General features: G+C 56.1%; 1 protein-coding gene across 1 annotated transcript; it reads left to right on the top strand.

Moving 5' to 3' along the window:
• Positions 412 to 1,903, top strand: LOC110434762 (fibrous sheath CABYR-binding protein-like). Its single transcript, XM_021459485.1, has 3 exons — positions 412 to 707; positions 804 to 1,234; positions 1,701 to 1,903. The coding sequence occupies exons 1-3, from the start codon at positions 412 to 414 to the stop codon at positions 1,901 to 1,903; spliced, it is 930 nt and encodes a 309-aa protein (XP_021315160.1).

The following is a 24,110-nucleotide window of genomic DNA, read 5'->3' as shown; positions in this document are numbered from 1 at the left end:
TGCCAGGACCCGACCAGAATGTGCCCTGATGGTCTGGAGAAGGCAGAGGTCTAGCAGCTGATGAACGAGTTGTTCAACTTATCGGATGACAATTTCGTTCGAAGCAGTGATCGGATGCACGCCTTCAAGCTGGGACGGCCAGCTCCTAAGGTAAATAAATATTGTTATTGACTAGTATTGCCATGTGAATACTGTTTCTTCCTAGTTGATGACTTGTCGTAGGTTCCATTGCAGATTGGAGACATTGACCGGTGTGTAGTGTACGTGTCACTGGCACCTGGTATGGAAAATCCTGCGGGGATGGACCCGCCGAAAGGCGTTGCTGCTCGGTGTCCTCAATACACCAGCAGTGAGGAGGAACAGAACCGCCCCGCCCCGACCACCGAGGACAGGGTGGCAGGGAAAAGGCCAATGGCGGTGGATCCATCTCCTGCGGAGGCGCTGCCGGCGGAGACCAGCCAAGCTCCGAAGCGTCGTCGACTCGTTAGGATCACCGACGACGACGACGACGAGGAGGAAGCTGCACCTTCTTTGGTCCGAAGGCCGCGCAGTCGTCCAGACGTCGCGCCGGCCACTACTGGTCGGGTGACAAGTGACCCTCCTGCCCCACATGCCGAGCCGACGAGTCTTGGAGAGACAGGGGCGGCGGCGACGACTGGTAGGACCAGGAGGAGGTTCTTCACAGCGACACACAGGCGCTCCGATCTGTAAGTTTTCCAATCTCACTTTTGCACTTCCTCCTATTTGTTTTTTGTTTTGTTGCTGCTACTTTTGACATTGGTAAAATGTCATATTTTTGTTAGTGCGGCGTCTGACGTTGATCCAGACAACGTCGCTGGCCAGAAGACGGTCGAGCCGATGGTTGTCGTCGAAGATGCCGCGCGGCAAACCACCCAGGAGCACACCGAGGGACAGCCCACGGCAGTGAGCGTGGTGGAGACTGCTGAGGAGGACCCAGCTCAGGCGAGGAACGGAGCGAGCACCCCTACAAGGGATGAAGAGGCTGCGAGGATGCCTCCCCTGAGCAGTGTCGCAGAGGAGGGAGATAGAGCCCCGACTCCACCGCCTGCCGAAGAAAGGAGGGCCCCAACTCCACCCCGAGTAGAAACCTCTTCGCCAAAGGGCTCCCCTGGCCGGGATAAGGGTCCTGTGATACCTGTGACCATGGCTGGGGGTAGCGCAGAGGGCGAGGAGGCCCAAGCGGCCTCCGATGACGAAGTAGAAGAAATCCAAGGTCACCCCCATGATGGTCGCCAGCACGTTTATGTGTGGCGCCAACGTGGGGACCATTTCATTGGTCATGAAGAACTCGCGGAGACGGAGGAGGCCACGAGGGTGGAGCGCACAGCTAAGCGGCTTGTTGATGAGGTTAAGGTAAGTGGTCTTGCGCTCTGCTCGAAATGTATATGCACTGTCGCTTGCTTCAATATGTGTGATTCCTGTAGGGCGCAATGAAGACGGCGAAGTACCGGAAAAGGTGCTTCGACCAGATTGAAGGGATCGTGGCCGAGAATAAGGCCCTGGCCGCGGAAGTAGACCGTCTTCGGTCGGAGGCCGAGGAGAAGACGACCGAGATGGGTGCTCAGGAAGAGCGCCTGCTCGATCTCAATCGGCGACTAGCCGACAGGGATCGATAAAGGAAAGGTCACTTAGGCATTCCGAGCAGTTGTATATAACCGCGTAGTCGTTTTGTTAACCAGCAATTGCTCCTGCAGACTTGGAGGAGGAGGTTGCACTCCTCCAACAAGAAAAGGAGAGGCTCGACCAGGAGCGTGCCGACGCGCTGGAGGCCGGGCACCAAGCTAACGAGGAGCTAAGGAACAAGAGTCGGGAGTTGTCTGGTGAGAACAGTGTCACCCTCTTTTTGGATTACGCAACGTTCCTTTTCTTGTGTTTACACTGACTTCCTGCTTGGTTCATAGTGCTTAAAGTCAATGCTAAGAAGCACCTCGACGAGCTGATCATGGACCGGGACTCCTGGAAGGCCAACTGTATCAAGATCTGGAAAGGAGTGGCCCCGGTTCTCGACTTGATCAGCCCCGAGCTCCCTGAAGACCAACCCCGCGCACCGAGGCTGACACCAGTCGAGAAGGCGCAACGAGCGTGGGACTGGCTTCAGCAGTTTATCAAGGACACCGAGGAATTTGCCGGTGCGCACGTCCTCAGCATGGTGCGCGCCTACTACCCCTTGGTCGACTTGTCCCGGCTGAAGAGGGGGTATCCCAAGGAGGTTGGTCCGCAGGAGGCATATGACCTTCGTGTTGGTCTGCTCAATCTGTCATCGACAGTGATCGGCGACATCAACCTCTGTTGGACAACAACTCCCCCTGACCAGCCCAGGTCAGATAGGTCGGCCAGGGAGTTGTCGGGGGCGTCCATTGCAGGAGATGGGCGGTCGACGCCTGAGGTCTCGACCAGCCAGATGCCGGTGGCCCCGACCCCTTCGACTGGACAGCAGGGCCGTGCGGGTGATCAGCCCGAGCAGTAGACCTGTAGAGTGGTCCGTAGGAGTAGACTAGGGACCGCCCAGAGGAGTGTTGATTGTAAACTTTGTATATAAAGTTTGTAATAAAGGTTGATTTATCATAACAATGGTTTTGAGCGCTGCAATTGTCGAGGGTATCTACAAGGGGTACCCTCACCAACACATATAACGAGACCATCCGCACGTAAAACTAGCCCCTCGATTCGACCGCACACACGCACGGCCATCGACGACCGTAGCCTCGAAGACGGAAACAGCGTCGAGCGAATCAATCAGGCGTCGAGCTCTGGCTAACGTCGAATACGGAACAGGCTCACGCGAATTGGGAGGCGTCGAGCGCAAGGACGCCGCAGCCGCCTAACGCGCGCACGCGAGCCGGAGCATTAAATGCGCCTGGCGCCTCCCCACCTAACACATGGGTCACGGGAGGTGTGATAGGGAACAGGCATCTGTCCCATCGGTCCTTTTGCAGCCTTCCCCACCAAACGGCCCAGGGTGTGTCAGGATGCGGGAAACGGAGATGGAGTGTCTAATCAAGACCCCCTCGAGATGGCCAAGGTCAGCGCTTCAACATCAGGACGTCGTACGACGTCCGACCCTCGACCAGACAGGGATCCTTCCAGGAGACGAGTTGGGCGTCGACTGACTACATCCCAACCACTCCGCCGGATTTGCCGTCGGATCGTACGGACGTACATCCAGTAAACCAATCCAGGACGGCGCGCAGAGCAGAATGCAAGGGCACGCGTAATCATCACCAGGCTACTAAGACGGGACGGCTCGAGGCCATGCCAGTACGGAAGCCTCGAGTAGGTCAGCGCCCCATGCTGCTATCGACTCCTATTCTGACACCTATACATGTACCCTGGGTCTCTCCTTGGAACTATAAAAGGAGGGACTCAGGAATAGAATGGACAACACCACGCTCACACGTAGTAGAGCTCCACACTTCATACGGCACTTGTATTCACCCCTGTACAAGCACTTAGGTGCAAGATAATACAAACTCTCTCCGCCCCCCGCTGGACGTAGGGCTTTCTCTTGCCCGAACCAGGATAAATCTCCGTGTCTTCTTGCATCACCATCTGGGAAAGGGAGCACGCATACAAATTTACTCGTTGGTGTGACTCCCCGGGGGGAAAACACCGACAGTTGGCGCGCCAGGTAGGGGTCCTGCGTGTTTTTCATCGATTTCCCACTCCTTTCCAGATGGCCACTCTTGCCTCGCCGTCTCCACGCTCCACGGTGATTTGGTTTGGGAGTCTCGAGTTCATGTCTACGGGCTCCGGCTACGACATGATCTTGCTCTCAGTCAGAGGACCAGGAGGAGCCCGCGTTGCGCCAGCACGGTTGAAGGCCCCGAGACGCCCTCACCACCACGCCTCCCCGCCTAAGAAGAGGCGCGGACAGCACCACCGCGGCCCCTCTGCCTCATCACGACCAACAACTCGTGCGAGGCAGGAAGTGGGCCACAGGTCGGCAGCACCGTGTGGCGGAGCAACAAGCGCGACGACTCAGCACCGCGCAACGACGGGAGGGGACGCGTCTCACGCGCTCTCCCCCACCGCTGCTAGGCTACTTCCACACGGGTTGTTCACTCCAAGAGCGGCACTGCCATTCAGATTGGACAACGCCGCGGCGTCGCTCGCCAGAGCGATATGCCCAGACGCCCGGACGTACGTGGAAAGACCAATGGTCCTCCCACGTAGCTCTGAAGCGCAGCAACCGGCGCCCGAGCTGCCGGACCTTTCCCGGGTACGAGGCCTCCGTCGTCTAGGCCCTGGACGTTACACAATCACCTCCCTCAGGCAGCGATTGCTGGAGGAGGGGCGTGGGCGTTTCTACGTCGCCGAACCAGGCTCCGACTCCGAGACTGATAGCTACGACCTTACGAGGGAATGCTATCACATCGACGGAGCGGTAGAAACTACCGATGAGACACAGGATGCCGCTGCGGGCAGGCGAGCCCCCGCGGCATGAGAAGACCCCAGGACGCCAGGGAACGACGGACAAGTCGACCCCCCTCCGCGGGAAGACAGAACTGCGCAGCTCGCGCAGCTGCGGGAGCTCAAGATGAAGCTCGACGAAGACTGCGAGCGCCTCATCCTGCTCGAGCAAACCCTCGAACAAGACCTGCCATACCCGCCGGGCGGAAGTGTCCGCAGACGCGCTCGAGAGGTACATCGTCAGATCGTCGGCGACGCGGAGCCAGAGCAACCCGTCAACCGTTTCCCTCGAGCAGGCCAGAATGTAGTGGCAGCAATGATGCTGCTACGTAACATGCCAGAGCCGTCGAATTCCCAGGCCCGACGCATTCGAGATGAGGTACAGACATTGCTCCAGGTGGCGGCAGTCCAACAAGCCGAAAGCTCGGCATCTCGACGACGAGGAGCTGCCACAGAGAAACGCGACGAACAGCCTCAAAACGAAAAGGAGGTGTCAGTCCATCAACAACCTCCCCCTCGAGGCAGAAAGACCGCTCTCATCCTCCCCGTCGACAATCAGCGTCGACACGACGCGCGGCACGACATCGAAGAAAATCGACGCCGCCGGCACGGAGACGCGGAAGAGCGCGGTTACAGCGCGCATCGCGGCGGGAGATACGACAGCGACGAGGACCGAGTGGCCCCTGGGTGTTCAGCAGGACGATGGGTGTTCAGCAGGGCGATCCGCAGCACGCCCCTGCCCAATCCATTCCGACCCCCGACCAGCATCGCAAAGTACAACGGCGAAACCAAACCAGAATTGTGGTTAGCCGATTTTAGGCTAGCCTGTCAGTTGGGGGGAGCTCGAGGAGACGATCGAGCTATCATCAGGCAACTCCCGCTTTTCCTCTCCGACACCGCGCGTCGATGGCTCGAGGAACTCCCCGCTGATCAGATCCACAACTGGGTTGATCTGGTCAGAGTCTTCGAGGGTAACTTCAAAGGGACCTACATACGGCCAGGGAACTCGTGGGATCTTAGCAAATGCAAGCAGAAGTCAGGAGAAACTCTTCGGGAGTATGCTCGACGCTTCTCGAAGCAGCGCACTGAGCTGCCGCACATCCCTGACCACGACGTCATCTTGGCGTTCGTCTCGGGCACCACCAGTCGAGACTTGGTGTGGGAATTAGGTCGCAATCGACCTCAGACCGTCGACGAGCTGATGGACGTAGTAGCCAACTACGCGGCAGGGGAGGAGGCAGTCGGCGCCTTCTTCAGCTCTGAAGGAAGGAAAGGCAAGCAGCCCATCGATGAAGACGGGACCCCCAGTCGAGGCCTTAAGAAAAATAAAAAGAAGCAGAAGGTACGGCAGTTCCACCGGGAGGATTCCGATGACAACCTTGTCGCCGCCATGGATCGAAAGAAACCTCGAGGCCCTCCAGATGGAGGCATCTTCGACAAAATGTTGGAGGAACCGTGCCCTTACCATAAGGGAGGCGCCAACCACAAGCTCAAAGATTGCCGTATGCTGAGAAAGCATTTCGACGGCCTGGGATTCAAAAAAGATGCGCGTGACGACTCCAAGAAAGAGAAGGGTGGCAGCAAGGAGGACAACAAAGATGACGACGGTTTCCCCGCCGTCCACGACTGCTACATGGTCTATGGCAGACCCTCGACTCAATTAACCACGAGGCAGCGCAAAAGGGAGCGTCGTGAGGTCTTCGCGGCAAGAATGGCGGTACCCCAGTACCTTAGCTGGTCAAGCACTCCTATCACTTTCGACCGAGAGGACCACCCCAACAAGGTAGTCGCCCCAGGCGTCTACCCGCTCGCCGTCGACCCCATCATCGTCAACACCCGGCTCTCGAAAGTGCTGATGGATGGTGGCAGCAGCCTCAACATCATCTACCTCGAGACCCTCGACCTCCTCGGCATAGATAGAGGGAAGCTCCAACCAAGTGCCGGTGGTTTCCATGGCGTCGTGCCGGGAAAAAAGGCGCTGCCAGTAGGTCGAATTGACTTGCCGGTCTGCTTCGGCACGGCGGCCAACTTCAGGAAGGAGACCCTCACCTTCGAGGTGGTTGGGTTCCGAGGCACGTACCACGCCATCATCGGGCGCCCAGGCTACGCCAAGTTCATGGCTATACCCAACTACACCTACTTGAAGCTGAAGATGCCCGGTCCCAAAGGCGTCATCACTGTCAGTTCCTCCTTCGAGCACGCGTACGAGTGCGACGTCGAGTGCGTCGAGTACGGGGAGGCGGTCGAGAACTCCACCGAGCTCGTCGCGAAGCTCGAGGCCCTGGTCGCTGAGGCTCCAGAGCCTAAGCGCCACGCGGGCAGCTTCGAGGCGGCGGAAGGAACCAAGAAGATCCCGCTCGACCCCAACAACTCCGACGGCAAAGTGCTGACGATCAGCACCGACCTCGACCCCAAATAGGAAGCTGTGCTCGTCGACTTTCTCCGTGCAAATGCCGACATGTTTGCATGGAGTCCCTCGGACATGCCAGGCATACCGAGGAAAGTCGCCGAGCACTCCTTGGAGATTCGAGCCGGTTCCAAGCCAGTGAAGCAGCGGTTGCGCCGATTCGACGAGGAGAAGCGCAAGATCATTGGCGAGGAAGTCCACAAGCTTTTGACGGCCGGATTCATCAAGGAGGTTCATCATCCCGACTCGTTAGCAAACCCTGTATTAGTTAAGAAAAAGAATGGGAAAATGAGGATGTGTGTCGATTATACTAGTCTAAATAAAGCATGTCCAAAAGTTCCTTTTCCATTGCCACGTATTGATCAGATTGTCGATTCTACCGCGGGATGTGAAACCCTTTCTTTCCTCGATGCATATTCTGGTTACCACCAAATAAAAATGAAGGAGTCCGACCAGCTCGCGACCTCTTTCATCACACCTTTTGGGATGTATTGCTACGTGACCATGCCATTTGGGCTTCGAAACGCGGGAGCCACGTACCAACGTTGCATGCTCCATGTATTTGGCGAACACATAGGGTCAACGGTCGAGGCCTACGTCGATGACATTGTCGTCAAGTCAAAGCGACGAGGGGACCTAATCCAGGACCTCGAGATTGCTTTTAGCTGTCTACGTGCCAACCGGATCAAGCTCAATCCCGAGAAGTGCGTTTTCGGTGTGCCTCGAGGCATGCTCCTAGGCTACATCGTTTCGCAGCGCGGCATCGAGGCCAACCCCGAGAAAGTCTCGGCCATCACGAGAATGGGGCCGATCCGAGACATCAAGGGTGTGCAGAGAGTCACGGGATGCCTGGCAGCTCTGAGCCGTTTCATCTCGAGACTAGGAGAAAAGGCGTTACCATTGTATCGACTCCTGAAGAAGGCCGAGCGCTTTTCTTGGACCCCCGAGGCCGAGGAAGCACTTGAAAGGCTGAAGAAGACGCTGACCTCGGCATCAGTCCTGGTTCCACCTCAACCTGCAGAGCCGCTACTCCTCTACGTCGCATCGACGACTCAGGTCGTCAGTGCGGCAGTGGTGGTTGAAAGACAAGAGGAGGGTCATGCGTTGCCGGTCCAAAGGCCAGTCTATTTCGTCAGCGAGGTGCTTTCGGAGACCAAGGCGCGTTATCCCCAAATCCAGAAGCTGATCTACGCCGTAATCCTTGCCCGCTGCAAGCTGCAGCATTACTTCCTCGGTCACCCCATCACGGTGGTTTCGTCTTTCCCTTTAGGCGAAATAATCCAGAGCAAAGAGGCCACGGGAAGAATAGCAAAATGGTCGGTCGAGCTCATGAGTGAGACTCTCACTTACGCGCCTCGGAAGGCCATCAAATCGCAAGCCCTGGTAGACTTCGTCGCGGAATGGACGGACTCCCAGCTTCCCCCGACTCAGGTCCAGGCGGAGCTGTGGACAATGTATTTCGACGGGTCACTCATGAAAACTGGGGCCGGGGCCGGCCTGCTGTTCATCTCACCCTTAGGCGTCCACATGAGGTATGTAATCAGGATTCATTTTGCCGCATCTAACAATGTCGCAGAATATGAGGCCCTCGTCAATGGTCTCAAGATCGCTATCGAGTTAGGAGTCCGACGCCTCGACGTCCGAGGTGACTCCCAACTCGTCATTGACCAAGTAATGAAAACCTCGAGCTGCCACGACCCGAAAATGGAAGCGTACTGCAAAGAAGTCCGTCGACTCGAGGACAAATTCCACGGTCTCGAGCTTCTCCATGTCGCCCGACGCTACAACGAGGCAGCCGACGAACTCGCCAAGATCGCATCGACTCGAGGCACGGTGCCACCTGACGCGTTCTCAAGAGATCTCCACGAGCCGTCCGTCGACTTAGGCTCGGGGCCTGGCATCGACGCTGCTCCTTCCCAGCCAACCAACATCGTCGACACGCTCTTAATGGCAGCTGAAGTCATGGAGGTAGAACGGCGGCCAGGTCGACCATTCGACCGGCGCACGCCATTCCTCGACTGCCTAATCCGCGGCGAGTTGCCAGAAGATCGGTCAGAGGCCCGTCGTATCGCTCGACGGGCCAAGTCATATGTGACCTATGGTGAAGACAATGAGCTATATCGACGGAGCCCGACGGGGGTCTTACAACGTTGCATCACCGTAGAAGAAGGCCGAAAACTCCTCGATGACCTGCACTCGGGGGCTTGTGGCCACCACGCCGCTCCACGGACCCTTGTAGGGAACGCTTTTCGGCAAGGCTTCTACTGGCCAACGGCCGTGGCGGATGCCATCGAGCTCGTACGCTCGTGTCATGGGTGCCAGTTCTACGCCAAGCAGACGCATCTGCCCGCCCACGCTCTTCAGATGATCCCCATCACCTGGCCGTTTGCGGTATGGGGGCTCGATTTAGTAGGACCTCTACAAAAGGCGAAAGGAGGATACACCCATTTGCTGGTGGCCATTGACAAGTTCTCCAAATGGATCGAGGCTCGACCCATCACCAACATCCGCTCCGAGCAGGCCGTCCTCTTCTTCACCGACATCATCCATCGATTTGGGATCCCCAATGTCATCATCACCGACAACGGCACCCAGTTCACCGGCAGAAAGTTCTTGGATTTCTGCGATCAGCATCATATCCGTGTGAACTGGTCTGCAGTAGCCCACCCTCGAACTAACGGCCAGGTCGAGCGTGCCAACGGCATGATTTTGCAAGGACTCAAGCCAAGGATCTACAATCGATTGAAGAAATTCGGCAAGAAATGGGTCGAGGAGCTTTCCTCAGTCCTATGGAGCCTTAGGACAACGCCAAGCAGGGCCACAAAATACACCCCGTCCTTCATGGTCTACGGCTCTGAGGCTATCCTCCCCAACAGACCTCGAGTATGGGTCACCTCGACTCAAGGCTTACAACGAGCAATCGAGCAAAGAAACTCAAGAAAATGCTGTCGACCAACTCGAGGAGGCTCCAGACATGGCCCTCCTCAACTCTGCCAGATATCAGCAGAAACTCCGACGCTACCACGACAAGCACGTGCGCAAGAGGGACCTCAACGTAGGCGACCTTGTCCTACGACGCCGGCAAAGCAATCAAGGACGCCACAAGCTGACTCCACCTTGGGAAGGCCCGTATGTGGTGGCCGAGGTCCTTAAGCCGGGAACGTACAAGTTGGCGGACGAAAAGGGGGCAATCTTCACCAACGCATGGAACATCGAACAGCTACGTCGATTCTACCCCTAGAAGTCCTAAACTTACGTTCCTACATTTTGTACGAAGACTTTGTAAACGAACGCATGAATAAATAAAGTCTTTCCCTCGAGCGACTTCTTTTTGTGCCAAAAATAGTTACAAGTCATAGTCTCGACGTTAAAAGGGGATGCCGACCATGACCCATCATAGTCAACACCCCCTCGGGGGCTGCCAGGGGGACGACCCCCCCAAACGTCGACAAAGCCAAGAAACTTTCAACTTTCTTTTCTTATTTAGTAAACCTTGCGCGGTTCGAGTAGCAGAGGCGCCTCGAGCCCCTCAAAGGCCGAGGAACAACGAGCCGGAGAACTCCTACGCCCCCGGGCTACGGAAACTCTACTCACTTCCTCACCATTAAGGTGATCGAGGTTGTTTCTGACGAAAGATTGAGCAGCGGGTACAAACGTAGGAACAAAGAGAAATAAAAGGACCTCGAGCGGAAAGACAAATGAGCATTTAACAATTACAAAAAGACATTGTATCACTTAGCAACAGAATTAACAAAATATCATACAAGGGGCCCCAGGCGCCCTGAGCAGGCTCGCAGGCCTCAGTCCGCGGCACGATCCTCACCGCCCTCGCCTCCACCCGAGCTAACCTCAGGAGGGAGCACCTCAGGCTCAAAAAGCTTAGCCAACCTTTCCCCAGGAGCCTCCGCGTCGTCGATCAAGGCGTGGAGCCTCTCCTCGTTCTCCGCGTCGGTCTTGGAGATGTCGGTGACGAAGCCATGAGACACCACCTCCATGTCCTAGGAGAAGCCCGAGCAGACAACCGCCATCGCCCGCTTCACCCCGATGTGGAGGGCATCCCGCACCCGATCTCGCAGCGTCGCGCCTATATAGCACAGCTGGTCGACCAGGGCGTCGCCTCGAGCGTCCTCCCTCGACTCATCCATAGGCTCGACCTCCCAAGAGGTCGAGAGATCACTTATCGCCGTCCGAACTCGACGGTTCAAAGCAACCTCCGCCTCGAGCTGAGCCTTGGCGTTGCGAGCCTCGGCTTGGGCGGCCAAGAGTTCGCCCTTGAGCCCTGTAAAAGCCAATACAAAGAGACCTTAGGAAAAACTAAGCACACCTCGGAAAAAGAAATCTGATAGAGGAAACATACCGCGTACGGTCTCCTCGAGGGTCGTGTTCTCGCCGACCAGCCTGGTGTTGGCCCCCTCGATCTCTTTGTTGGAGCGTGGCAGCTCGGTGTTGGCAACGCGGAGATCCTCGATCGCCTTGCCAGCCTGAGCAATGGCCCCACTCTTCTCCAGCAATTCTCCCTTCAGACGCTCGACGTCGTTAGAGAGACTGCGGGATCGAGCCCGCTCCGCCTCGAGATCTTTGAGGGCCTTCTTCTTGGCTTCCTCCGCGGCGCCCCTGGCGACCTCGCCGTTCACATGCTCCACCTTCATCTTTCGGAAGGACTCTCGGAGAGAGTCCAGGTCGGATTTAAGGAGGCCCTTCTCCTTGTCCAGATCCGTGATAACGCTCTTGTAGGACAGGGCCTCCTCCCGGGCTCTGGACGCGGCCTCCTCGACCGTAAGAGCCTGCTCCCGTAGCTGCATCGTCTCCTCCTCCGCCTTCTTCGAGGCTTCTCGGGCCTCGGCCAAGGCAGCCTCCCTCGCCTTCTTCTCCTCCTCGAGTGCTATGAGATCCTTATAAGCTTTAAGGAGCTTTTCCTGCGACTCGAGGAGTTGATCCTTGAGGAGGGGAAGCTGCTCCCAGCCGCCTCTCGTGGCGTGAATGAAACTGGACTTGATGCGGGAGGTCTCTTTCATGTCCTGCGAACCAAGGGTAGAATGGTTAGAACACGAAAACCAAAAGGCACCACAAGGATTGAAGTTCGAAAAGCACTTACGAAATAAGCCGTGCCGAGCCCATTGTTGATGACGTCTGTGAGGAGCCCCACCACGTGCTTCATCCAAAGGCGGAGCTCCTCAACGTGTTCCCACTTCTCTGCCTCCTTCCGATCGTCGAGGAAGATGTTAGGCTCAGACGGGTCGTGGGAGGCCCGGATGCGGATGCGATCGGGGCACCAGTGCTCCATCTCCCGGTCGGCCCGCGCCTTTACGCCGCGGATGAGATCCTCGACGGTCTCGAGGGAGCCCCCATGGCGCAGGAACAGGTCGACAAGGCACGGGAACCGCCCGTCGTCATCCACCGTCTTCCAGGTACCGTCCTTGGTCCCCGACGTCCCGACCTCATCCTCTTCAGAAGGGAAGCGGTCCTCCCACGCCCGACGCTCCCGGAGGAACCCTGGGGCGATCCCGTCCATGCCGTAGATCGTCCTCTTGATCTCGGACTCGGGGTCGGTCGGAGTGCGCATCATGCAAGCGAGCGCCACCACTCCATCCGCTCGCCCCGGCTCTGCCCGGATCGCGGCAGGTGCCCCCGGGAGGAGCCACGCTGGGGTCGGGGGACCGTACACCGGCAGATCCTCTTCTTGCTCACCAGGCTCTTGCGGCTCCGACGGCGCCAGTTGGGCCGGACCTTGGGGCGGGGGTTCGAGCAGCCCCTCCTCATGGCCCCCCTGCTGTTGCTGCTGTTGCTCCTGCTGCTGTTGCTGCTGCTCCTGCTGCTGCTGCTGTTGCTGACGCTCCTGCGGTTGCCGTGCCGCCTCGCGCTCCCGCTGTTCATCCTCCTCCCTCTTCTTCTTCTGCTCCTCGAGGGCGCGGAGGCCGGCGGGCCAGGGAGTCGACCCCGCGACGTGAGGGGTCGACGTTTCTTCTTCCATAGGACGGGCACCCCCAGAAGCTTCGTTACCATCAGACGTATCGCTGATGGTAATGGGTTCCCCCTCGACCCCCAATCTAGGGGGCTCGGGGGCTCCCTCTGACGCTTGCGTCTAGGGTGCCTCATCACAAGTCGGCGGCGACGGAGTAGGCGCGGGACGAGACGGAGCCCTCTCAACGCCGGCTGGAGGTTGGGAACTGGAGGAGCCTACAAAACAAAGGGTAAAAAGGTCAGACGTTATAATAACCGACACAAGAACATCGCAAGGCCCAGAAATAAACTACGAACCTGGTTCCTTGGAGGCGGCGCCCGTTTTGAGCCTCTTTGCCATGGATGGCTGGGCCTGCTCGAGGGTCCGCTTTAGCCTGAGTAAAGATCGGTATATGAGAAAAGATCGGCAGAGGGACAGGAAAACGGAAGCCACAACATCGAAAGGGCTTACCCCACAGGGAGAACAGCTCGCCTCCCGCCGCCCCGACTAGCGGGCCTCGAGCCACCCCGCGTTAGGTCTCCAGGTCCCTCGAGGGCAGGCGCCGGCCTAGGCACGTCGGTTCCCGCCTGACGGGCACCAGGACTGGCACTCCTGCGGCCGGCCTCTCCTTTCTCGGAGGCCGCGGCGCGACCGCGAGTCAGTGGCACCTTCGCCTGGGGCCTAGCCTGACCGCTCTCTCTGGGCGCCGGGGGAGGGCGCGGTGCGTCTCGACCCGTCTTGGGCGCAGGAGGTGTGTCGGCCCGGGGGCGATGAGATCCACTTGGAACCTCCCTTGACATCTCCGTCCGGGGGGCGTCGACGTCGCCTCGAGACGGTCCCTCGAGGATCCGGTCGAGACGCGACGCCATCCCCTCGGAATCATCGCTGTCGTCGTCGTCGTCATCATCATCGTTGGGGGATTCTTCCTCAGGCTCCCCCCTCTGCCTGGATTTGGCCCGACGCGCCTCTAACGCTTGACGGTCGAGGTTCTTCTTCTTCTCCCCCTTCTTGGCAGAGTCCTTGGCGGACTTTAGCTTTTCGGCGGATTGGCGCCGTTTGTCACGATCGGCCTCGTCCTCCTTTACCGGAGGCCTCGAGGACCGGACGTCGATCCGTCCCTGTCAAAATGAAGGCAGACTTAGAAAAGAAAAGGAGAGGGGAAGAAAAGAAACCCAGGATCGAGGTTGCGCGCAAGAAGAAAACAAACCAGGTCTATCGAGCCGGCATCTGGCCTCATGGGGAAGCCGTTAACACGCTCCGGCTGAAAATCGCCGGCAATTGCGGCCCTGACCCGGGCCGCGACTTCGTCATCCGCCGGAGCCTCGTTGGACATCCGGCACGCCTCGAGGTCCCGAGATGGAACGACGGGGCCCATCTCATCCATCCTCAACGGCCGAGACATCAAAGGGAGAACTCTCCGGTGATGAACGGCCGAGAGAACGAGGGCGGCGGTCAAGCCCTCCGAACGCAGCCTCTTCATGACGTCGAGGAGGGGGTCGAGCCGAGATTGGTGAACTTGGACGACGCCGTACGTCCAATTCTCCGGTCGCTCCGTGATCAAACGCCCAGTATAGGCGGGCAGCAGGTCGTCGTCGTTCCTCAGGTAGAACCATTGGGAGTCCCCGCCGGCGTGGTTAGTCGACAGTCCCACCGGGATGTACTCGCGCGGCCTCTCCGAGTTCCCCGTCTTCAGCACGAGATTGAGGCAACCCGCCCACACAGGTTTCCTCACGCCGGTGGTCCCAGTGGGGGCGTTGAAGAGCTCACCCCTGTAGAGATGGAGCCACAGCTCCCAGTGCGGCATCATCCCCAAGTAGCCCTCACACACGGCGGTGAAGACCGCCGCGACGGTGATGGCGTTCGGGGAGAAGTGCTGGAGCTCCACCCCGTAGTGGAAGCAGAGGGCCCGCATGAAGCGACTCGGGGGAGCACCCAGGCCGTGGCGGTGGAACTTGGCAAACGACACCACGTAACCCTCGGGCGGCTGGGGCTCCCTGTGACTCGCCGGCGGCGCGATCCACTCCGGCGACGATAGTGAGGTACGGTGGCGCAGCCATCCCTCTTTCTCAAGCTCTAACAACCGGCGCTCCGTCATCGACGACGGGCGCCAGTCGTCGGCGGCGATGAGTCTTACAGGCATCTTGGCTGGAGAGGCGGTGGATCCGCTACTGCACGAGGAGGCGTGTGCGCGTAAGACGGCGAGAGAGCTAAGGCGGCGAGAAGGCAAAGGCAACGAGAGAATGGAAGTGAGAACGCGGAAGGAAGAGGAACGGCGACGGCGCCACGACGTATTTGTAGGCCGCAATCCGCCAACGGACAGATCCGGGAAATGAGGTAACGTCCCCCCATTAATGCGCTACCTAACAGTCTTTCCCCCTTCAAAGGCCGGGCGTTCCGAATTCCACGCCGATACAGTGTAGTAACGTCACCCGCCTAAAAAGACGCGCCCAACGGGCAGAAAGGCGAACAGTCATGGCCACTTCCTTCCCTTGTAAGCCTAGGGGCGTACCCGCGAGAGTCTCGAGAAGTCGATGGCTGGCCCGCCGAAAGGGTTCGACAGCCGATCTCGAGCACCAGAGTCAGGGATCTCCAGCGAGCGGTCGAAGATCGAGGTCTGCCTCGAAAACTCGCTGGCGATGTCCAAGGTAGGGTCGAGACAGTCGAGAGGAATCCCCCCGACGGGAGGCATCGAGCCACTGGACTCTATCGAATGAGACCGGTATCCCCGACCACGTCGACCCAGCTTTATGAGAACGCCTCCGGGCTACAACTGACCCCCTCGAAAGGGGCACAGGTTCTCACTTGGATTACCCGCTAGGAACTCGATCTGGAGTGGAAGACGCTCGCTCTATCGAGAGTACGTCGAAACCTACTCGCAAGGCAAAGCCGATGAGAACCTTCCACCACTGGTGTCGACAGTGTCTCTGCAAATTAGGCAAAATAACCCTCGAAGGAGTTAAATACTCCCTCGAGGGCTCGGGGGCTACCCCCGCGGGGTCGCTCGCGCGCCCCCACGGAACCTCGACTGTAAAAACAAAAGTCTCCACTCGAGCGCCAGCGCTCAAATGGAGACTCGGGGGCTACTGTCGAGGGTATCTACAAGGGGTACCCTCACCAACACATATAACGAGACCATCCGCACGTAAAACTAGCCCCTCGATTCGACCGCACACACGCACGGCCATCGACGACCGTAGCCTCGAAGACGGAAACAGCGTCGAGCGAATCAATCAGGCGTCGAGCTCTGGCTAACGTCGAATACGGAACAGGCTCACGCGAATTGGGAGGCGTCGAGCGCAAGGACGCCGCAGCCGCCTAACGCGCGCACGCGAGCCGGAGCATTAAATGCGCCTGGCGCCTCCCCACCTAACACATGGGTCACGGGAGGTGTGATAGGGAACAGGCATCTGTCCCATCGGTCTTTTTGCAGCCTTCCCCACCAAACGGCCCAGGGTGTGTCAGGACACGGGAAACGGAGATGGAGTGTCTAATCAAGACCCCCTCGAGATGGCCAAGGTCAGCGCTTCAACATCAGGACGTCGTACGACGTCCGACCCTCGACCAGACAGGGATCCTTCCAGGAGACAAGTTGGGCGTCGACTGACTACATCCCAACCACTCCGCCGGATTTGCCGTCGGATCATACGGACGTACATCCAGTAAACTAATCCAGGACGGCGCGCAGAGCAGAATGCAAGGGCACGCGTAATCATCACCGGGCTACTAAGACGAGACGGCTCGAGGCCATGCCAGTACGGAAGCCTCGAGTAGGTCAGCGCCCCATGCTGCTATCGACTCCTATTCTGACACCTATACATGTATCCTGGGTCTCTCCTTGGAACTATAAAAGGAGGGACTCAGGAATAGAATGGACAACACCACGCTCACACGTAGTAGAGCTCCACACTTCATACGGCACTTGTATTCACCCCTGTACAAGCACTTAGGTGCAAGATAATACAAACTCTCTCCCCCCCCGCTGGACGTAGGGCCTTCTCTTGCCCGAACCAGGATAAATCTCCGTGTCTTCTTGCATCACCATCTAGGAAAGGGAGCACGCATACAAATTTTCTCGTTGGTGTGACCCCCCGGGGGGAAAACACCGACAGCAATGTTGTCTGAGTGATGTATCACTGATTCGGGTTAATAACCCTTAAGGACCTTCTCCTAAAAGAAGATTGTGGCACTTGTCGGAAGTTCTGCATATAAAAGAAGTATATAGCAAGAAAGAAAAAAAATTTATTACTACTGATCATAAGAGATTTACAAACGAAATGTACTGGAACTTATGGATAGAAATGGCGCAGTTTGTCTATGTGCCAAGAATTAGGTAGGCATGTTCCGTCTGGGTACGCCAGTCTGTAAGATGTAGGGCATGTGACTTCGGTGACCACAAAGGGTCCTTCCCATGGTGTGGATAACTTGTGCGTTCCTTCTTGGCTTGTTTTCCACTTGAGCACCAGATCACCGACCACGAAGGAACGGTCTTTGAGGTTCCTGTTGTGGTACCGCCTAATGGCTTCGAGATACTTTGCTGTTCGAAGGCACGAGATTAGGCGCTTTTCTTCTGTGCAGTTGATCTCGAGCTCTCTGGCGAGGTCAGCCGAAGACTGGTCGAAATTTTTGACTCTTGGAGATCCAAAGGTCACGTCGGATGGAAGCACTGCTTCGGTGCTGTAAACCATGAAGTAGGGTGATACACCCGTGTTGCGACTAGCCTGTGTTCGGAGACCCCAGACCACAGCCGGTAACTCCTTCATCCATCGTCCTGGTGCTCTGTCATTCTCAGTGTACAGCCTTTTCTTCAGAGCATCGATAATCATTCCATTCGCTCGCTCTACTTGATCGTTGGTTCGTGGGAGAGCTACCGACACATACTTTATCATTATGCCCCTGTCATCTCAGAAGTCCCAAAATGTTGTGCCGGTGAACTGAGTGCCCAGGTCAGTGATATGCTATTGGGGATCCCAAATCTGTGTATGATTTGATTCAGGAACTCCACGGCCTTCTCGGAGGTTGCTTTGACTAGTGGCATGTACTCGATCCACTTCGAGAATTTGTCGATTAGCACGAAGATGAACTTGAAGTTGCTGGGGGCCGGCTTAAATGGACCGATCATGTCAAGGCCCCAGCAGGCGAAAGGCCAGGACGACGGAATAGTTTGAATCTCGTGAGCAGGAACGTGGGTCCTCTTGGCAAAGAACTGACATCCTTCACAGTGTCGGACCAGTTTCTCGGCGTCGGCGACTGCGGTTGGCCAGAAAAAGCCTGCTCGGAAGGCGTTCCCGACCAGTGTTTTGGAGGTAGCGTGGTTGCCACAGGACCCGGCGTGTATGTCATCTAAGAGCTTGACGCCATCATCTTGGGATATGCATTTCAGCAACACTTCTGAGCTTGCATTCTTTCGCTTAAGTTTACCATCAACCAATATGTAATTCTTAGACCGCCTGGTGAGGCGCTCGTTCTCCATTTTATCTCAAAAACCCGATCCATCCGATATATACTTGATGAAGGGAGCACGCCAATCATGGCTGCTGGTTCTCGGAGTAGTATCATCTATGAGCATAGCCTCATTGGGTTGCTTGTCGACTAGGTCTGTACCGACACTTGGCGTGTGGATGTCTTGAACAAAAACGCCTTGCGGAATCTGGGCCCGAGATGACCCTATCTTTGACAATGCACCTGCTACCTTGTTCCTATCCTGGACCACGTGGATGTATTCTATGCCGTAGAAGATGGATTCCCATTTCCGAATTACTTTGCAATAGAGGTACATCTTTTCGTGGGTTATGTCCCATTCCTTGTTTAATTGGTTGATGACCAGGGCAGAGTCATCGTGGACGTAAAGGCGTTTGACTCCCAGCTCGACGGCCAGTCGTAGGCCATGTAGGCATGCTTCGTACTCGGTGACATTGTTAGATGCCGGAAAGAGGATTCTAAGGACGTAGCGAAGTTTGTCCTTGTTAGGCGACACAAAGAGTATTCCGGCGCCGGCGCCATTGATATTTAGTGACCCGTCGAAGAACATTGACCAGTGGTCGGAGGTGTCTAGAGAAGGGGGTTCGTTGAGGTCCGTCCAATCCACGATGAAATCGACCAGGGCTCGAGACTTGATGGTAGTGCGACTCTAGAAATCCAAGGAGAATGGGCACAATTCCATTGCCCATTTTATGATTCTGCCGTTAGCGTCCTTGTTGTGCAAAATGTCCCCCAGAGGGAAACTGGTGGTTACCAAGACCTGATTTCCGTCGAAGTAATGCTTCAGCTTCCTTGAGGTTATCAGGATGGCATAGATTAACTTTTGTATCTGGGGATACCTGGTCTTAGATTCATTTAAGACTTCACTTATGAAGTAAACAGGCCTCTGGACTCTGTAGACGTGGCCTGGCTCGTCCCGCTCGACCACCATTGCCATGGAGACGACCCGATCGGTTGCTGCTATGTAAAGGAGTAGGTTCTCGTTAGGTTGAGGCACCATGAGGACGGGTGGTGAGGTGAGGAAAGTTTTGAGCTGGGTAAACGCAGCGTCGGCTTCCTCTGTCCAGGAGAATTTTTCCGACGCCATTAGAAGTTAGAAGAAGGGGAGGCCCTTTTCTCCCAGTCTAGAGATAAACCGGCTGAGAGCAGCCATACATCCGGTGAGATTTTGAATATCCTTGACATTCTTGGGTGGTCGCATATCGAGTACTGCCTTTACTTTTGAAGGATTCGGTCGTATGCCATCACGGCTGACGACGTTGCCGAGTAGTAGTCTAGAGGGGACCCCAAAGATACATTTTTTGGGGTTAAGTTTCCACTTGTATTTATTTAGCGCCTTAAAGGTTCGGTCTAGGTTGTCGATTAGAGTGCTCGCGTCCCTTGTTTTGACGACAACGTCGTCTACATAAGCCTCGACGAGGTCGTCACGAATCTCGTCGTGGAGGCATTGCTGAATAGCCCGTTGATAAGTAGCTCCAGCATTTTTGAGTCCGAAGGACATGGTCGTGTAGCAATATGCACCGAAAGGAGTGATAAAAGATGTTTTGATCTGGTCGTCTTCTTTTAGTGAGATATGGTGGTAACCAGAGTAGCAATCTAAAAAGGAGAGGAGTTCGCATCCGGCCGTTGAGTCGACTACCTCGTCGATGCGAGGGAGACCAAAAGGATCTTTAGGACAGTGTTTATTGAGATCAGTGTAATCAACGCACATTCTCCATTCATTGTTCTTTTTTCTTACAAGAACCGGATTGGCAAGCCAATCGGGATGATACACTTCTTTAATGTATCCGACTGCTAGAAGCCGTGTTATTTCTGTCCTAATAGCTTCCTTTTTGTCATGAGCGAACCGTCGTAGCTTCTGCTTGATAGGTCTTGCGGTCTTCGAGATGTTTAAGGAGTGCTCGATCAGGTTTCGTGGGACGCCGGGCATGTCTGCGGGTTTTCATGCAAAAACGCTCACGTCGTCCCTTAGAAACTTGACGAGTGCGTCTTCCTATTTAGGGTCCAGATTGGCCCCGATGAGAGCCGTCTTCTCGGGGCTGCCGTCGACTAGCTGTACCTCTTTGTGCTCTTTGGACTTTGAATTTTTCCTCGGAGTCTCCTGCTCGGGTGGTCGAAGCTGGTCGGGTGGAACCTGCATAGCTTGGGCTACGGTTTCTGCCATGCGGATCGAGAGATCGATTGCCTCAGTGATCCTGAAGCTTTCCTCCATGCAAGTGTATGCGATGTAGACATTGCCTCTGACAGTTAGGAAGCCCTTCTCTTTTGGCATCTTGAGGACCAGGTATGAGTAGTGTGGAACTGCCATGAACTTTGTCAGCGATGGTCGGCCCAGAATTGTGTGGTAAGTGTCGTCGAAGTTGGTGACCACAAAGTTGACAAACTCTGTTCGAAAGTGGTCAGGTGTTCCAAATTGGACAGGCAGCGTTATCTGTCTGAGGGGTACTGAACTTTGACTTGGCAGGACTCCCCAGAATTGGGCGTCATACGGCTTTAGTTGCGCTAGGGTTATCTTGAGAGCAGGCAGGCTGTTGCGGAAAAGGATGTCAATGGAGCTGCCCCCGTCAATGAGCACGCGCTCGAATCTGACGCTGTTGATGCAAGGATCCAGGATCAGAGGGAAACGTCCTGGCTCTGGGATGGCAGCCCATTGGTCCTTCCTGTTGAAGGAGATCTCCCTGTCCGACTAGGGAGGAAATTTCGGATCGGCAACCAGACCGTCTGCGCTATCTACGTTGAGGCAGGCTCTCTTCAGGAGCTTTCTCTCTCATTTAGACTCGATGGAAACTTTGCCTCCGAAGATGGAGTGGACCATGTCGGTGGGACTGACATACTGGTGTCGTGGGTCCCTATCCTGGTCGTCGTCTTCGTCTTCGTGACCACGCCTGTCCTGCTTCCCGTTTTTCTTGGCAGATTCATCTTGAGCGGCCCGCTGTGTGTAGATGCTTTTGAGGACATGGCATTCTTCCATCGTGTGATTGGACTCGGGATGGAGTAGGCACGGTCCTTTCAACGTCTTGTTGTAGTCTTCCTAGTAGTCTCGCCGCCCATTGTGGCGCTTGACCGTATTCACCTCATGGTCATGGTCACGAGGTCGCTTGCCCCTGAAGTCATCGCAATTGTCACGCCGCCTGTCCCAACCTTCTCTATGGTCGTGGTTGTCAGTGCGACGAGGGTTCCTGTTGTCAAAGCGTCCATGACTGTCATCTCGTCGTGGAGGCTAGTCGGCACCTCTCGCATCCTCTCGGATGAGCTTTTCTGCGTCATCAGCGTCAGCGTAGTTTTTTGCCGTGGCGAGGAGCTCAGCCATCGTGGTCGGCCTTTTGCGTAGTAGCTTATTCCTTAGTACTTCGTGGAAGCATAGCCCTTTGATGAAGGCTGATATAGCCTCGTCGTGAGAGATTTTTGGAATCTTATGGCGCATATCCGAGAACCATCGGATGTAATCACGGAAAGGCTCGTTTTTCCTGTCCCTTATTCTCTCGAGATCATACTTGTTCCCAGGTTGCTCGCAGGTAGCGATGAAATTGTCAATAAACGCCTGGTGCAGTTCTTCCCAAGAGTCAAAAGAGTCCTCGGGCAGGCCGAGGAGCCACTGATGGCCAGCCTGGTCAAGGATGACTGGGAAGTAGTTTGCCATGACGTGCTCGTCTCCTGCTGCTGACCGAACTGCAATCTCGTAGAGAGTGATCCAGTTTTCAGGGTTTTCCTTGCTGTCATATTTTTTAAGCTTCTCGAGTTTAAAGTTGTGGGGCCATACACCTTGGCGAAGGTGTGAAGAAAACTGTCTTAGGCCGGGAGGGCCGTGCGCGGCATCGTACTCAATGCGTCGCAAGTTTTGGTGTACCGCTCTTTCCGTGGCGCGCCTGTTGATGCGGTCACGGGCATCTTTGGGAGGGATGTTGTATCGTAGATCCCTATCCTGGTTTACTTCCTGACCACGCCCACGCTTTTGCTCGCGGTAGTCGCCGGTGTCCCGACCATGGTTGTCGCGCCCCATGTCCTTCCTGCGGTTGTTGGGAGAGCGGCTACGATGGCGCTCGCTGGGTTGTGGTGAAGTCCACTGAGATGAGTCTGGTCGGAAGAGACCTCTGTGTAGGAGACGGCTTGGACCCTTTTGAGTAAGGCGGCTGTCTGTCCCATCGCGGCGATTGGGTGTGCGCGTATACTGGATCGGACGCCCTGGCACCCAGGAGTATCAGGGAGTCGGTCCAGGTTTGCCATAGCAACAGCCACGTTAGCACTCGGCGTCTTGTAGACTGGCTGATCTCCGACCATTTCGAAAGCATCACTGAGGTTATGCGGCGCAAGTTCCCGTTCCTCATCCACGCGCCGTCGAGCACGATCGGCATGGCGCTGTTCGCGGAGCTGCTTCTGCTCGTCTGTTTCTCCTTCGACAACCGGTTCATCGTTGCTGACATTGAAGATAAGATCTCCTCGTCGAGGTGGAAAGACTGGGAAGTGAGAGAAGCCCGGAGGATACGGTGGTAAATCCAGGTCGTATTCTTCGTCCTCGGAGTTCAGAACCTCGGTAGGGACAGACCCTGTGCTGGAGTTCGTACTGGTAGCCTTGTCGTTCAGCAGTACTTGGATTGATACCATGTTGACGTAATGGCGAGCTGCTTGGCTGCTCTGTCTCGGCGACCAGCCCGCCCTGTTGAAAAGCGATTGGGTGTGCCGTGAGTAGTGATCGGCCGAGTTGTTTAGTCCATAAGGAGGACTCTGGTCTTGAGCTGTCTTGAGCTTGACAGACCGCCCCGTGGGGGTGGACGTTATTGTCAGAGACGTCCCTAGCTGTTCGTGTGTGATGACATGAGTTGGCCGGCAGGAGTCGAAAGAGTTTGTCGACGCCGCATGATCAGACTACCATGAGATCCAATCTACCAGTTTGGAAGCTTCGAGGAGCCTGAGATCGGCGCGATCAAGAGCTCGGAAAAGATCCGAGTCGTCGACCTTTTTTCCCCTGTAATGAGGGAGTGGAGGTCGGGTGCTCAGTGCCGGCGTGATCGGAATCGATGCCCCTACTGTCCCATATTAGATCTGGGTTCCTTCCGAGGTCGTGGTCATGAGGCCGTAGCCATGAGTCGTCCACGTGATCTGGCCGATGGTGAACGTGAGGCCTTCAGCCACTGCCGCAGAAGCTGGAACGATGACCATCTTGTTCGTCGAGAGAGATGTACGCACACCCCCTACCTGGCGCGCCACTGTCGACGAAAGCTAGTCGGCAGTCTACCTTGGGGTATACCCACGGTAGTAGTTTATCGGTAGACAGTGCGCAAGCTACAAACTTGATGGTGACACAAGACACAGACAAGGTTTTTATCCAGGTTCGGCCGCTGTGTGGGCGTAATACCTACGTCTTGCGTCTGATTGTATTGGATCGTGTTGAGATGAATTGCCTAGGGGGGTCCCTTGCCTCTCTTTATATAGTCCAGAGGGTAGGGTTACAAATTTGGAAACTAATCCTAGTCGGTTACAATTGCCATAGATAGCACAATTTTAATTCCTATCCTAACCGACTAGAATCAGGCTTGATCTCCACCCCTTGTTTCCTTGCGCGAAACTCCGAGCAGTTGGATCAAGCCTCGGACTGTCTTCGTGATGGGCCAAGTCTCCTGGCCCAAGTCTAGCCGTAATGCTATAGGGGTTTATACCCCCACATTGGGTGGCGTAGTCGGTGCTTCCGGCAGCGCCTCCTCTTCATGTATAGTTATCTTCTCTTTTCATACCTGACTCGGTGCTACGGTCTCCTCTAGATAATTCTGTTTAAACTATATGTCTTCAGACCTTATCACTTCTCCTTCATAGTCTGCCCATCCGTCGTTGATGATTTGCCTCCTCTGGATGCGGTTG

Source organism: Sorghum bicolor, chromosome 4 (assembly GCF_000003195.3).
Source record: "Sorghum bicolor cultivar BTx623 chromosome 4, Sorghum_bicolor_NCBIv3, whole genome shotgun sequence".
Taxonomy (NCBI): Eukaryota; Viridiplantae; Streptophyta; class Magnoliopsida; order Poales; family Poaceae; genus Sorghum; species Sorghum bicolor.
Note: the sequence above shows the minus strand (reverse complement) of the source record. Positions and strands in the feature narration are given on the sequence as shown.